The sequence below is a fragment of the Hyperolius riggenbachi genome, chromosome 4 (genome assembly GCF_040937935.1).
Source record: "Hyperolius riggenbachi isolate aHypRig1 chromosome 4, aHypRig1.pri, whole genome shotgun sequence".
NCBI classification, from domain to species: domain Eukaryota; kingdom Metazoa; phylum Chordata; class Amphibia; order Anura; family Hyperoliidae; genus Hyperolius; species Hyperolius riggenbachi.
Genome location: NC_090649.1, coordinates 309,456,027 through 309,471,576, shown reverse-complemented (window position 1 = coordinate 309,471,576; position 15,550 = coordinate 309,456,027). Strand labels below are relative to the sequence as shown.

Sequence of the window (15,550 nt, the reverse complement as noted above, 5' to 3'; positions counted from 1 at the left end):
GCATTCATGGTGCAGGGGCATCTTATGGATAGTCTTTACCCCAATTATTATGTTCCCCTTGTACCTCTTTTGTTCTCTTTGTGCCTTCCTTGTACAACTTTGGTCCCCCTTCTTGTACAATTTGTGTCTCCTGTGTCCTCCTTTTCCCCTTTTGTGGCCTTCTCTGTGCCACATGTGTCCTCCTGTCCCTCTTGAGTCCTCCTTTTTCCCCCTTGTTACCTTCTCTGTCCTCCTTTGCACCCCTGTAACTGCTTGCCCCCCTGCATCCTCCTTGTGACCTCCTCTGCCCTCCCTTGCGACCTTCTTTGCCCCCCTTGTCACCTTCTGCCCCCCTGTGTCCTCCTCTGACTCCCCCTTGTGACCTTCTTTGTCCCCTTTGTCACCTCCTTTCCCCATTATGTCCTCCTTTGTCCTCACTTGTGACCTCCTTTGCCCCATTTGTCACTTCTTGTCCCCATATCGCAAAAATACTATTTATGTTTGTGGATATTTATTGAAATGACTATGCTCAGTATTTGGGATGTTCTTCTGATGCCTAAATGTGGGTTAATTGATACACTTGTACAAACAAAAACACAGCACAAGTACGAAGGCTTATTGTGCTCCACTTGTTTTAATTTAGACTGTGCAGTATTTTAGCCAAAGGCAAATCTGGGACACAGAACGAGCGTGATACTTATGAAACTTCCCGGCAATATGTAAACTTGACACTTCCTCATACTACAGGTATTCCTTCATAGGTCATATCTCCTGTGTCATACGTAGATCTCCTCCTATTACTGTGTATTGTCACCTCCTCCTGCCCTGTGTATATCCAGGTGTTTCTCAGTTACGGAAAACAGAAGAAATATGTGAAAAGGGCGAGGCATGTGACACAAGGGAACTTATCCACTACAACTAGCAGATCTGAGGGGCTGCTACAACCAAAGAGGAGAAACATAAGGAAGTACTTGTAGTCACACGTGCTTTGTGTATAAGTTATGGTGCTAGGCAGCGTTACATAGGCTGGATCCCCGCACAACAGGACTTTCAGAAGTCAACAGACGGGAAATAGGTACTAGGAGGGATGTCAGCTGCGACAGAACATCATTGGTAGCCTTGTGTAGAATGCAGCAATTTCTACTCCTGCTGTTTATACTATCTACATGCAATGCAGGTAAGCCATGATTCTGAGATTATAAAGCTATGTAAAAAGTGTGTAAGAGAGATTTTCTTTCCTCTGCTATTGTAGATTTACTTGTGTTTAGAGTTAGATAATGTTAGAGGTGAGAAGGGATATAGAGGCTACAACATTTATTTTCTTTTAAACAATACCAGTTGCCTGGCTGTCCTCCTGATCTAATACTTTTAACCATTAACCCTGAACAAGCATGCAACAGATCAGGTAATCTGATTCAGGTTTTGCTGGATTAGCCATATGCTTGTTTCAGGGGTTTGACACTACTCATGCCAGTGATTATGACCAGCAGGGCTGCCAGGCAACTGGCATTGTTTACAAGGACATAAATACGGCTTCCCCCATATCCCTCTCACCTCGGGTTTCCTTTAAAGTTGAAGGATACTTGAAGTGAGAGGGATATGAAGGCTGCCATATTTATTTCTTTTAAACAATACCAGTTGCCTGGCTGTCCTGCTAATCATCTGCTTTGAATACTTTTAGCCATATACCCTAAACAAGCATGCAGATCAGGTGCTCTGATTGAAATCTGGCTGGATTAGTCACGAGTTGCATGAGTCACATGCGTGTTTCAGTTGTGTTGGTTAAGATACTTCTGCAGCCAAAGAGATCAGCAGGACGCCAGGCAACTGGTATTGTTTAAAAGGAGGTAAATATAGCACCCACTATATCCCTCTCAGTTCAGGTTTTCTTTCAGCTCCAGCCACAATGTTTTTATACACTGACAAAGCTATATAACCTGCTTTAGGCTTTTGGTATTGTGTTACTCTCACTAGGAGCGTCCTCACAGGCACAGGGGCCCATATGCAATTCACTTTTTTACCTGAGTTTTCTCCTAGGTGATATTTTTAAACTTGTCAATAAAATGCATTTTAAGCCCTCAGAAGGCAAGAAAATGGTCAAAATAATTTTGTTACTATTTTCCCCCCAACGTTTTAATACTTTTTTAGTTGAAGAGTACTGGAAAGTTATTTAAAATCAAAGATGAAAAATTATCTTCTTGGAGAAAACTCAGATGAAAAAGAGAATTGCATATGGCCCAGGGAGTGATAAAAATGCTCCATTGGAGACATGAGAAATGAGTTTCTATGTAACTCAGGGATATTGCTAGGATCAGGGCCACCATCAGAAATGTCTGGGCCCCATACTGGGCAAGCCTACTGGGCCCCCTCATACCAATGACATCACAACACATTTCAGTGTATTCACCTAACCTGACGAAGGCCTGGATATGCCGAAACGAGTTGTGATGGCGCAAGGATGTCCAATGGAGGCACCTGCAGTCCATTTGCCTTCTCTGGCGACCACCACTGTTGGCCACAGAGGATGGACAGGCTGAGGATGCTGATTTGGGGTTTTCCCTTGAAAAGCCTACTATACACTACTTTACAGTAAGTGTGTTTTTATCTTTGTGTGTTTTAAACAAAAAAACTTCATTACACTACGGAGCGCTCCTCCATCTTTTTGTTTTCCCATGTTTAATACTATATTTCTGATACCTAGTTTGTTTTTAGTTACCTTCTCCAGGTCCCAAGTGGAGTCGGCTCATACGCATCCTGTTGGTTCCTTTTTCAAGTATTATTAATTTAGTGGCATTTATATTTAGGGAATTGTATTCTCTCTTGGAACCAGCAAGCACACACGAACTGTTTCTTTTTTTTCTTTGCTGTTTGTTTACACCAAGTCTTTTGCAGCCTTGTATATGTGAGTGGACTGCTACACTCCTGTTTTATTTGTATTTTCACACTCCTCATCTAAGCTCTTGAAATTTGCACTGGCAGGAAGAGTCACTTGCTCCAGACTTTTAGACAAGATAGGCAGGAATCCCATGGAAAAAGGATTTTGCTTATGTGTTGCAAGCGATCACACATGTATATTTTATAAATAGGAATACTGCCTGCTAAAGTTCCAGAATAGCTTTTCCTGGAGATAGCTAGCAGACTGAAGCATGCATATCTACACGTTTGTTTTTTTTTTTTTCTTTTCTTAGAAAAGTTCATTTCCAAAAAGCTAATACCTATTGTAGTTAGCCAATAAATGGTAGTTAGCCAATAAATGGTATCATCCTGATTTAAAACTTCTTGCTATTGTTTTTACTAATCAACATGACTGAGTTCAGAATTTATCTTGTTCAATCAGTTTTGGGTTTTGTTAGACTTTTAATGATGGCAGGCTTCCTCGAACTAAAGTTCCTGTGAAGTCCCCAGTGAGTTGCACATAAGTATGAAACTGGTCTTTCTGGGGGACATCTGTGGCATTATCAAGAACTTGGCTAGAAAAGGATATAATCACTTGTTGTTACCTCAGCCGAGAACTATCTAGCATAGGTACTAAGCTGAAAGACTTCAGGGTTTGTGTCCATGTATGCACTGCGGGCAATGCAGGTAGCAGCCGCAACGCATGGCACTGCATTGGTTTGCAATTTTCCTCAATTCAGTTGCAATCTCATTAATTTGTAATTAATGGGATCACAATTGCAAAAGTGCAGAAATGCAGGCTAACACAATTCCATAATGAATTGCAACATATGAAAAACATCAGAAAATGAGGTCTTTGCACTCTCTGATGTCCCTGTGGATCGCATCACCACTCAAAGCTGCAGCCACAATCGCGCAGGTGGAAATGAGTCTTATGGAACAATTTTAACAGAATTTAATTTGTAGTCCTGGGTGTTAGAGGCAGTCAGGGCCACCATAAGGGGGAGACAACTGACACTAGAGTGGGGGCCCAGCCCCCCCAACATGCTGGCAGGGCTGCCACTAGCTAAGCAAAGGGGCCTCACACTCTGTAGCGCCCTGTGCTGGCCGCAGAATGTGCTGGTGACGGCTAACATGTGCTAACTGCGGCTCACTCACCATCACACCGCGTTCCAGCGCTGACATCACTATTTTCTCCCCGCTGTTCCCCGCCTCCGCTCTGTCTGTAGTTTGAGTAAGGCTATAAGAAATTTGCTGCCAATGTTCACAAATGCAGATTTCAGCTGCCATTTTTTGTAGCCCTGCACTAAATACAGATGGCGTGGAGGTGGGGAGCAGTGGGGAGAGAAGATTGATTTCAGCACTGGAACGCGGGAAGCTGGTGAGTGAGCAACCACCACCGCACACGCTATAGCTGACTTCCTATACTGAGGGCATCTATGCCTGACTTCCTAGGCACCACCTATACCTGGCTACCTATACTGGGGCACCACATATACCTGGCTACCTATACTGGGGCACCACCTATACCTGGCTACCTATACTGAGGGCACCACCTGTTTCTAGCTACCTATACTGGGGTACCACCTATACCTGGCTACCTATACAGAGCACCACCTATACCTGGCTACCTATACTGGGGCACCACCTATCCACCTATACCTGGCTACCAATACTGGGGAACCACGTATACCAGGCTACCTATACTGGGGGCAACTATACCAGCCTACCTATACTGAGGCACTACCTGCAGCTGGCTACCTATACTGGGGGCATCTATACCTGGCTACCTATTGACAATGAAGAGAAAATGGAGTCACAGTTGAAAAAATAGAAATACCTTTTAATCCACGGTGTGCTGACACGCGGGGTACAGTGGGGGTGAGGGGATGCCTGACAGCTGTTTCGCTAAAAAAGCTTCCTCAGAGGCAAAGATTGGGAACCCTTCCCAATCTTTGCCTCTGAGGAAGCTTTTTTAGCTGTGCCTCCATTTTCTCTTCATTGTCAATTGCTCAAGTGTATGCTCTGGAGAGCACGTTGATTATGGAGTACGCAATCCGGTGAACCCAGTGCCCACCCACCCACATCTGGTGCCAGTCTGTCTCTCCCTTATATAAACCTGGCTACCTATGCTGGGGGCACCTATTCCTGGTTAGGGCAGGGGGACGCTCTGACACAGAGGGGGACAAGAGGTAACACAGGGGGACAAAAGAGGCACAGGGGGGACAGAGGGGGACAAAAGAAGCACAGGGAGAACAGAGATGAAATGGGGACATCAGGTGAAACATAGGGACACAAGGAGGAAAGAGGGGGACAAAAGTGAACGGATTCAGGATAAGAATGGATCTACAGTCCCCATCTCATTTGTTAATCAGTGACTACCTTATTTTGATAGTATTTGGCTCCACCCACAACATGCTATGGCCACACCCACTTTCTCACCGAATAGCGACGTGCGCATCGCTTTCTTCAGTGTCGGAGCCACGCACATTTTTTTCCCGTGGTACACTATGGGTACGGGCACTAGAGATGGCATGAATGGTTCGGCCGCAAACTTATTTGCGCGAACTTCGGTGGTTCATGTTCGCTGTGAACCTCGAACTATATGCAAGTTTGACCCGCCCCCTATACTACATCATTAGGGTCAACTGTGACCCTATACATCACAGTCAGCAGACACAGGGTAGCCAATCAGGCTATACTTCCTCCTGGAGCCCCCCCCCCCCCCCCCCCCCTATAAAGTGCAGGCAGCGTCAGCCTTTTCACTCACTCGTGTGGCTGCAGTAATTAGAGAAGGGAGAGAACCTGCTGACATAAGAAAAGCTTAGTTATGCTCTTGTGTTAGGCTTGTTAGGGTGCTCCTTCTGGCTGATACTTATTGCTAAAAAGCACCCCTCATCCTCAACAGCTCTTTTGAGAGCTAATGTTGTTCTTGTGATCTATTTTTTTTTGTATTTGTGTCCCACAGACTTGTGTTGCATATACAGCCCTGTCAGTCAGTCGCAACTGCTGGACCTTGACCCCTTGGTAATTCCTACTGTGCCACTGCCAGGCCCAGCACATTCAGTGACTACCTGTGTGTGTGACAGCTGCACATTTGTAATACCAATCACTGCATACCCACCTGTTCAGTGCACCTACCTACCTACATGAGCACATGCAGTTTTATATACCACCTGTCTGTCACTGCACCTGTTCACGGTACCTGTGTGTGTGTGTGTGTGTGTGTGTGTGTGTGTGTGTGTGTGTGTGTGTGTGTGTGTGTGTGTGTAATGCTATGTTTTTGGCATTGCTAAGGCCTCACACTCGACTCACACTAGCACACAGACTAGGTAAATACATAGCTTACGACTTCACACTGTATTAGGATATTTATTCAATTATTTACATTATTTACAGGTATAGCAGTGAATCATGGATAAGTAATAGAGTAAAGAATCAATACATTACCGGATATTGCATCATCACTCCGTATCGGGGGACCAGCGATCGTCAGGAGGCAGCGCATACACAACATCACACAACTCGTCAGTAGTGGAGAGTCCCATCAGAGCAAGGGAAATCTCTCTTTCTTATACTCATAGCTCCACCCATTTTCCCTATTGCATCCTGGGGATGCACAGGCATGAGCTTCACTATGGTTGGATGACTTATAGTCAATATTTTCATAAACAGAACTAGTTCTAGTTAAGTTGCGCATTCCCTGAAACAGTTAATTCAGGGTTACGCGCTTATTGCAACACAATGTTATATAACCATATCACGTGCCACGCATGCTCAGTACTTGTTGTGACTGGGTGGGTTCGTCCTTCAGCCTATCCACAACGTGGAAGTATGATTCATCCCTCGTGATAACCGCGTGAACACAGCGCACAGCCGTATGTTTTTATAACTTGCAGTAACCTTTTGTTCTTCTGTCAATGGTTTTCTTATGGAGAATGGTGCATCACTACTAAAAGATCAAAATATGTCCTATCTGCCTACAGACTAGCTTGCTAATGTGTTTCTTACCTAACAGCCAGTCATTCACACAGACTCTTCAGACTTGTATCACATTCGGTCCTTAGTGATGACCATTAACATATGAAACCATGACAACTTTTTCCTCTTACAACAGATCCCATATGCCACATACCAGTTCCATCTGGATAGGATAACTATAACAATCATTACAATCAAAAAATAGGATGAACTATACACTTCATCATTGTTTCTGCTGATGGCGAATAACCCATAAATACATCCCACCAATGGTGAGAGGTGGCATCTGCTATGGCAGAGCCCACTTTAACAATTTTGTTTGCAATCACGGCAGTACTGAGCTGGTGTACGATTATACTTCTATTCAACTTTTTAATAGCACTTTTTCACTTCCGTTAGATTTTTCAACAATCCGCTTTAGTTTAGTCAGGTTTAGATCCCAATTGGGAACTTCCAAACCTTGGCCTTGCCAGGAAACCTTTGTAGTTAACGCTATATCAGGCATCAACATAAAAGTTTCATTTTCCCATTGGAATACAGTGATATTGTGTATACATCCTGCAAAAGGCACCCTCATTTTAGGGACCACCTGACGATCTGTCACTACACATACCACTTGAGGTGTTATTTCCACCATCCAGCGGTATGTTATAGGCATTATGGTCCGCCCACATTTGTTTACAGTGTTCTGTAACAAACAAGGTTCATATGCAGTAGACTGTAACTTACATATTTTACTGTTTAAAGTATTATCACAAAAAGTCAAATCATCTGTTCTGTTGCTGTCATCAATAACCTGTCCATAAAACGTAGGTACCCAGAAGTGCTGATCACCTTCTGGCCCAATTAATAATGGCAAAATAACATTCTTACACATTATACTACTTTTAGTAACATTGTAAAGTGTCAATTGTCCCATGCAAAATGTATCATTGCACATCACTTTAGGTGCTTTGATATCTATCCAGTGATCAGTTCTTATCATGGAACTGAACACGGTCCTCCAAACCTCCTCATTTCCAGTCAACAACATAGTTTGAAATAACTCTCTGTTGTTGCTGTTGTAAGGTTTGCATGGAACAGATAGTCCAGTTTACAATTCTAGTTATATTAACATCTGTTTCATACATAACAGAGGCACTTGCGTTAATTAAGCCAAGCAAATCATCATCTATTTTAGCTTGTAACTTAAATGGCGCCCATATAGTTGGCATCCATTTAGCTTGTAAAATTAAGACATCATTTATTTTACTTCCAACGTTATGCAATCTATTTGCTAATGTTTCAATATCAAAACTATTAAGAGTTCCAGTCAATGTCCCATATCCTCCTAACAAAGTGTCATACCACTCTCTTCGTATTTGGTGTGGTTTAGAACAGTTTATGGCAGCTGGAAACGTGATTTTAGCATGAATCACAGTCTTTTAGGCATGTTGCCCCACCTTTACACAAGTGGAAGGTAGTCTCTTTATATGCCCAGGGTCCACTTTAGCATCCATCATATCCACAAATATCAAAGTAGGCCCCACCGAGACATGTTCCATTGAAAGTAACATTGAGAACGTCACATGCTTGCCTAGCATTACTGGTAAAGTTTCTCTGTAGACAACTCTTGGTTTTATTTCCCCACACGAAAGTCACCGTGGATCCCCTGTATCGGTTACTCGAATACCTGAAGTCCTTGCATTAACGCAACAGCTTTCCAACCACACGATACCAAGGATTCCAAGGACAATGCCATAGACATGGAGATCAATCTGCAAAAAACCCAAACAAGTGTGACTTATTCTTGCAAATAACATTTTTCCTGTGGGATATATTCCCACTTTTTCTGTTCTGGCCTCATTACCAGCAGAGTTCGGTCCTTGCTTACTGCAATCACATCTGCTGGAGGAGGCGGTCCTTGGGGATTCTGACCCACATTTTAGCTCCAACATTTACTGTATTAGTAGAACCAAAATATTCATCACCCTTTACTGATGGCTTTCCTCTCTACAAATAAAGGAATTAGGGTCCCTTTACACTTAATCAGCTGCTGTTAACTGTAATCAAAATAACAACTGATGTACAGTCCAGCGTCCGTGTCCCCCTATGGCCTCTTTCACACTATACACTGAAAAAACATTGAAGTCTATTCACAATGCATCGCCATTGGGAAAAAAAACAACAAAAAACAAGAAAAAACAAACAACAAAATTGTATGCGTACTACTACTAATGCATACCAGCGCATTAAGTGTAAAAGGGCCCTCAGGAGAACCTGGGCTATACAACTCTTTGGCCTGTGTATACACAGTGTCCTCCCCTAAAAACTTTAACCCATCCTCTCTCCTCTTCCAATAATTAACTCACTATTTCCCAGGTTAATCATGATCACTTTAATTTATTCTTGATAGTCGGAGTCAATTACTCCTCCTATTACTATAGCTCCTTTCTGAGCAAAACTGAATTGGGTAGCTATTTGCCCATAATGTTAGTCAGGTATTTTACATCCTATACCTGTGGGAATGGTTGTAACCTGTGAGGGGTTAATGATAACAACTTCTAAAGCATGCAAATCCAACCCAGCTGATACAGGTTTTCCCCTATATGGAGCTACCGCATCCTTATGCATTTTTCAATAAGAAATCGTTTCTACTTTAACCACCCCACCAGCTAGTTTCTGGTATAAACAAAAATCTGTTATCTTCACAGTTTGTTTGTATTATTCTAAACTAGCATATACATACATTCTAGCATCTTTAACAGAGGTATTCTTAAACATATAATACACTATATCAGTAAGGTCTCAAAGCAAACTTCATACAATTCATTAGAAACAACTCAATTCACACTTCATCATCAACACATTCTGCCACTTCACGCCATTCAGCTAATCAGTACAACATTCAACCCTAGAGAAACCAGACATTTCTCTGCAAGACAAACAAATCTCATTTAGTAACTAATGACCTTAGCCCGTTTAAAAAAAAAACAAGCTAGGCCTTTCGCTGCGCATGCATGTGCCCGCTGTGCACATGCACCCGCCACGCGCGTGCCCTCATACGCCGTTGCGCACACGCCGGCCGCCTCTGGCCCTATCCTCCCTCAACTTTTCCCCTGTGTTTCTGCGCCCCTCCCTGCACATGTGCAGTGCTAAAAAAAAAAAACAAAACTCTGAATAGACGCAGAGACACAGGCATATTATATAAAAAGGTTTTCCAGTCTAATTACGCAATATTTTCATTCTACATTGCCATAATAGACTTCACAATTCTATTTCTTTCACACGGTCTCATCTAATCTAGCTTTCTTAGCTCAACAGGTAAACAATTTCACTCCTGCACAATTATAGCTAGAAACCAGGGGAAAAATTGCTGGCAGAGATGTCACCGTGACACCATAATCACATTTAACCCTGTAACCCAAAAAAAAAAAAAAATGAGCATTTGCAGGGATTTGGAAGTTCTAGCAAAACCCAGCACAACGCACAGTGCTGCACCAAACACACAACGCACACACACACAAGAAAGTTGCTTTACTATTTCTCACCTCTTTAACCATTTATTTTATCAAACAAGACGCATATCCCATGAAGTAAGAGTTAAAGGTCAATATTTTTTTTTACAGCATGTACTCCTGAATGAAAAAAAAAAAAAAAAATAATGCTTGCCAAGCACCCCCAGTTGAGGAGAGCAGCATCTCAAACACTCACTGGCTCACACACATTCCCTAGGAGCACTCACCTCCCGTGCACAAATGCATTTTTTTAAAAAACATTCCTCTATGCATTCAATTAAACAAAAACCAGACATATGAATACACGATTAATCAGGACTCGCTATAACGGATTCACCATATAAAACATTCACTAGAAACAACAATGTTAACCCACCTGTCTTGTCCAGATTATATTACCATTTCAATTCTGCCAGTGCAGTCAGATACTGTCACTTTAAGGAATTTGCTTTACAAGTTTAAACACAGCACTCCAAGATTATACTCCGAAATCTACCAACAAAGACACAGACTGTATTAAAAACCGTAGTAGTAAAAGCTGAGATTCACTGTCAGGTTACTCTCTGCCCCTTTTTCCCATCCATATTTTATCATTAAAAATATGGGGTTTTCCTTAAGAGGGACAAAAACAGCAGTAACAACCTAAAGAAAGTTCCCAGCTATTCCTAATCTTTTCAAATGGAACAAAATACATTTGTGCTAAACACTTCCAATTCCAGTTCAATGCACATTGTCCTATGTCTTGTGCAATGATCAGTGGCAGAGTTTGGCTTCCTTTTATTTACAGAAGCTCCCTGCTCCACTGATAACAATCCAAAATGTGTCATCACAGGAGTCTCTTCCCCAGCTACTTCCTCCAGTACATTTATTTTACCAGCTGCAGATTCTGTTACATGTTGGTATTTATCTGCAGCTGCCTGTGATGACACTTGTGCAACTATCACTCTGTCATCCTACTCTAGTTCCTTTTTCTAACAGGACTAGCCTTTTTCCAACAGGAATACCCTCAAGTAAAGTAACAACATTGAGGGATTCTGATTCTTTCAACCTACACAATCTTTGTTGAAGCTTTCTATAAGCTGTCAACAACATCCCACTATGCCGCCTGAGAGCGACATCATGCCCCGCCTTAACAGGGCCCCCCTCTAGAGTCTTATCTACATCTAGAGAGAGCAACAACATCACCCGCTTCAACGGGGAACCCCCCCTAGAGTCTTATCTACATCTAGAGAGAGCAACAACATCACCCGCTTTAACGGGGAACCACTATATTCCAGCATCAGGCAGCGTCCCTCAACCTCAAGTTGAGCCTGTTCCGCCTTTTCTTGATCCTGGAACGCCTTCTGCAATCGCTTGTGCACACCACGATATGCAGAGGCCAACACCCAGCTCCTTCTAGCTAGGGTAACTGCATCACCTACCTTGGCAGGGAGTTTTTCAAGTACTTGAACTAAATCAACCGGTTCTGATTCTTTTAACTGCTTATCCCATGATTCTGCCAACCCATGGCTAGCTAATTCCACTGCTATAATATTATACGGAGACTCGGTCCAGCCGGGGATCTCCGCAGGTTCTTTTAGGCATTTGGCCTTTTTCTTAAACATATTGCCTTACTTTTGGCACACTGCCAACTGGGCGTGGCTTTGACCAGAGGTGCCCCTCAACTTCTAGACACCAATGGTCAAACTTCCCACAGGTAAATTTTGCTTAGTTCAAAAGATATCTTGACTTGAAACTAAGTGGGAGGAGCTACTGACTCCAAACTTTGCCCACACCTGTAATCTGTCCTAAGATATATACATGTCAAGTATCAAGTCAATATACCATACAGGGGCAATTTTACAAAGATTTATATTAATTGCCCCACTAACTGGCAAAATGCCAAATTTTGCAAAATTACACCCAGAGACCCACAGAATCATAGGCAATATATTTCAGAGGTCAAAAGTCATCCTCGTCGCCATTTATGTAATGCTATGTTTTTGGCGTTGCTAAGGCCTCACACTCGACTCACACTAGCACACAGACTAGGTAAATACATAGCTTACGACTTCACACTGTATTAGGATATTTATTCAATTATTTACATTATTTACAGGTATAGCAGTGAATCATGGATAAGTAATAGAGTAAAGAATCAATACATTACCGGATATTGCATCATCACTCCGTATCGGGGGACCAGCGATCGTCAGGAGGCAGCGCATACACAACATCACACAACTCGTCAGTAGTGGAGAGTCCCATCAGAGCAAGGGAAATCTCTCTTTCTTATACTCATAGCTCCACCCATTTTCCCTATTGCATCCTGGGGATGCACAGGCATGAGCTTCACTATGGTTGGATGACTTATAGTCAATATTTTCATAAACAGAACTAGTTCTAGTTAAGTTGCGCATTCCCTGAAACAGTTAATTCAGGGTTACGCGCTTATTGCAACACAATGTTATATAACCATATCACGTGCCACGCATGCTCAGTACTTGTTGTGACTGGGTGGGTTCGTCCTTCAGCCTATCCACAACGTGGAAGTATGATTCATCCCTCGTGATAACCGCGTGAACACAGCGCACAGCCGTATGTTTTTATAACTTGCAGTAACCTTTTGTTTTTCTGTCAATGGTTTTCTTATGGAGAATGGTGCATCACTACTAAAAGATCAAAATATGTCCTATCTGCCTACAGACTAGCTTGCTAATGTGTTTCTTACCTAACAGCCAGTCATTCACACAGACTCTTCAGACTTGTATCACAGTGTGTGTGTGTGTGTGTGTGTGTGTGTGTGTGTGTGTGTGTGTGTGTGTGTGTGTGTGTGTGTGACAGCTGCACATTTGTAATACCAATCACTGCATACCTACATGTTCAGTGCACCTACCTACCTACGTGAGCGCACGCAGTATTACATACCAGTCAGTCGCTGCACCTGTTCATGGTACCTGTGTGTGTGACAGCTGCACATTTGTAATACCAATCACTGCATACCCACCTGTTCAGTGCACCTACCTACCTACATGAGCGCACGCAGTTTTATATACCACCAGTCACTGCACCTCTTCACGGTACCTATGTGTGTGAAAGCTGCAAATTTGTAATACTAGTCATTGCATTATTGTTCACAGTACCCGTGTGACCACACGCTGTGTAATATACCAGTCCGTGCATACTTGTTAACTGCACCTGTGTGACAGCTGCACATTGTATTGTAATACCAGTCACTGCATACCTTTCACTGCATCTGTGACTGCACATTGTATTATACCTGGCAGTCAGTGCATACCTTTCGCCTGAATGGATGGCAAACTTGCCCTCCATAACAGATTCTTGTTAAAGGTTTTAAAGTTGATTCGTCTCATATACAGCAGGGCCTCAAAAGTCCTCCTGTATTGTTATTTTTTGTCACTACCTCCCTGAGTCGGGACTTGCATGCCATGCCTGCTGCCTTCCTTGGATGTGTGGTGGTAGCCATTTCTCAGGCTCCCACTCCGGCCCGGAATCGAACCCTGATTCCCCGGCCATTACCCGTGGTCACCATGGTACTGAGGAAGTAATATGGAAACTTGTTTACCAGTCACACAGTTGAATGAATGTCAGACTTGCCCTCCATAACAGATTCCCGATAAAGTTGATTCGTCTCATATACAGCAGGGCCTCCAAAGTCTTCCTGTATTGTTATTTTTTGTCACTACCTCCCTGAGTCGGGACTTGCATGCCATGCCTGCTACCTTCCTTAGATGTGTGGTGGTAGCCGTTCCTGCTCCTTTGCCCACAGCATGCCTGCTGCCCTCCTTGAATGTGTGGTGGTAGCCGTTTCTCAGGCTCCCACTCCGGACCGGAATCAAGCCCTGATTCCCCGGCCATTACCCGTAGTCACCATGGTACTGAGAAAGTAATATGGAAACTTGTTTATCAGTCACACAGTATGAATGGCAGACTTGCCCTCCATAACAGATTCTTGTTAAAGGCAAGTGGTGTCATCTCTGGCACACAGCGTTGGGTCAAGGGTCCATCTGACCACAGATGCCTGGTCTGCAAAGCATGGTCAGGGCAGGTACATTACTTATACAGCACAATGGGTCCTTCCTTGGATGTGAGGTGGTAGCCATTTCTCAGGCTCCCACTCTGGACCGGAATCGAACCCTGATTCCCCGGCCATTACCCGTGGTCACCATGGTACTGAGAAAGTACCATCGAAAGTTTCACACAGTTCAATTAATGGCAGACTTGCCCTCCATAACAGATTCTCGTTAAAGGTACTGAACAGCCAGCAGAAAAAGTAATTTTAAAAAATAGATGTAACTTTAACAATGGTAGAGAAAGAACCATCGAAAGCTGATAAGGCAGTCAGACATTACCTGATATCACTGAGTAAGAGCAATCTGGCCATGGTGCGCACCAGTCCAGCATGGCCGTCACTACACAAACAGCTGTTCGCGGTGCGTTACACAGTGAGTTTGGTGTGTCAGTGTGAAGTAGTACACTAATTACACTACCTGATGTATACACATGCAAGATGTTTTAAAGCCCTTTAGGCCTCCAATGTAGCATGCAATGTGATTTCAGCCCTTAAAATGCTGCTGTGCGGGGGGGGGGGGGGGGGAGAGACCGAGGCCTGATGTGTGAGGGGCCCCAACATTTCTGATAGGGTCCTGGAGGCAGTAATACTGTATTACTGCCTCTACTAACACCCTGGGCTACAATTTCCATGAAATTCTGCTGAAACTGTTATCATGCTTTCGTCATGCTCAACTAAGGTTTTATAATTATATAAGATGTTATTCCTTTGCTTGGTTCTTTGCTCAGAATCTTTGTGAGATCATTGCTGGGCTGGCTGATCCCCATTTTACACTAAGCATGAACAATTGCAAATATCTATTGCCCCCAACATGTCCGATCAATTAACTTTTAATTTTACAGTTTATCGATCACAATTATGATTAGCAATTTTGCAAAAGCCTTAGTGTGAGCAGGCTGGGGAGGAGTGGTGGGGAATTGATAGTCACATATCATTACAATGCACTGAGCGGTACTTGCAGGTCAATCAATGCTCAATTGATTCTTGATAAAATCTATCAAGATTGCATTTGTAGTGTAGTGTAGGAATCAAACACCATACAATCTAATTTCATCCACAATTCGATTGATTGGCTTGCCATATAGGGGCCAAATTTACCCATGTATGCCTAGGAGGAAAACTCTCA

General features: G+C 43.1%; 1 protein-coding gene and 1 long non-coding RNA gene across 2 annotated transcripts in view; one reads left to right on the top strand and one right to left on the bottom strand.

Annotated features, from left to right (window-relative positions):
- Window positions 1–798: 798 nt before the first annotated feature.
- The window catches only part of LOC137503923 (interleukin-20 receptor subunit alpha-like), a 119,241-nt gene continuing 104,489 nt past the window's right edge, over window positions 799–15,550 (top strand). Inside the window, exon 1 of the mRNA XM_068231654.1 lies at window positions 799–1,156. Within this exon, the coding sequence (XP_068087755.1) occupies window positions 1,108–1,156 (49 nt within the window). The 5' untranslated portion in view covers window positions 799–1,107. The remainder of the gene's footprint in view (window positions 1,157–15,550) is intronic.
- LOC137503922 (uncharacterized) lies at window positions 6,231–12,492 on the bottom strand. The gene is made up of 2 exons (XR_011019379.1): window positions 10,729–12,492; window positions 6,231–8,612 (listed from the first exon to the last, which is right to left on the bottom strand). It is a non-coding gene; the product is annotated as an uncharacterized lncRNA (long non-coding RNA).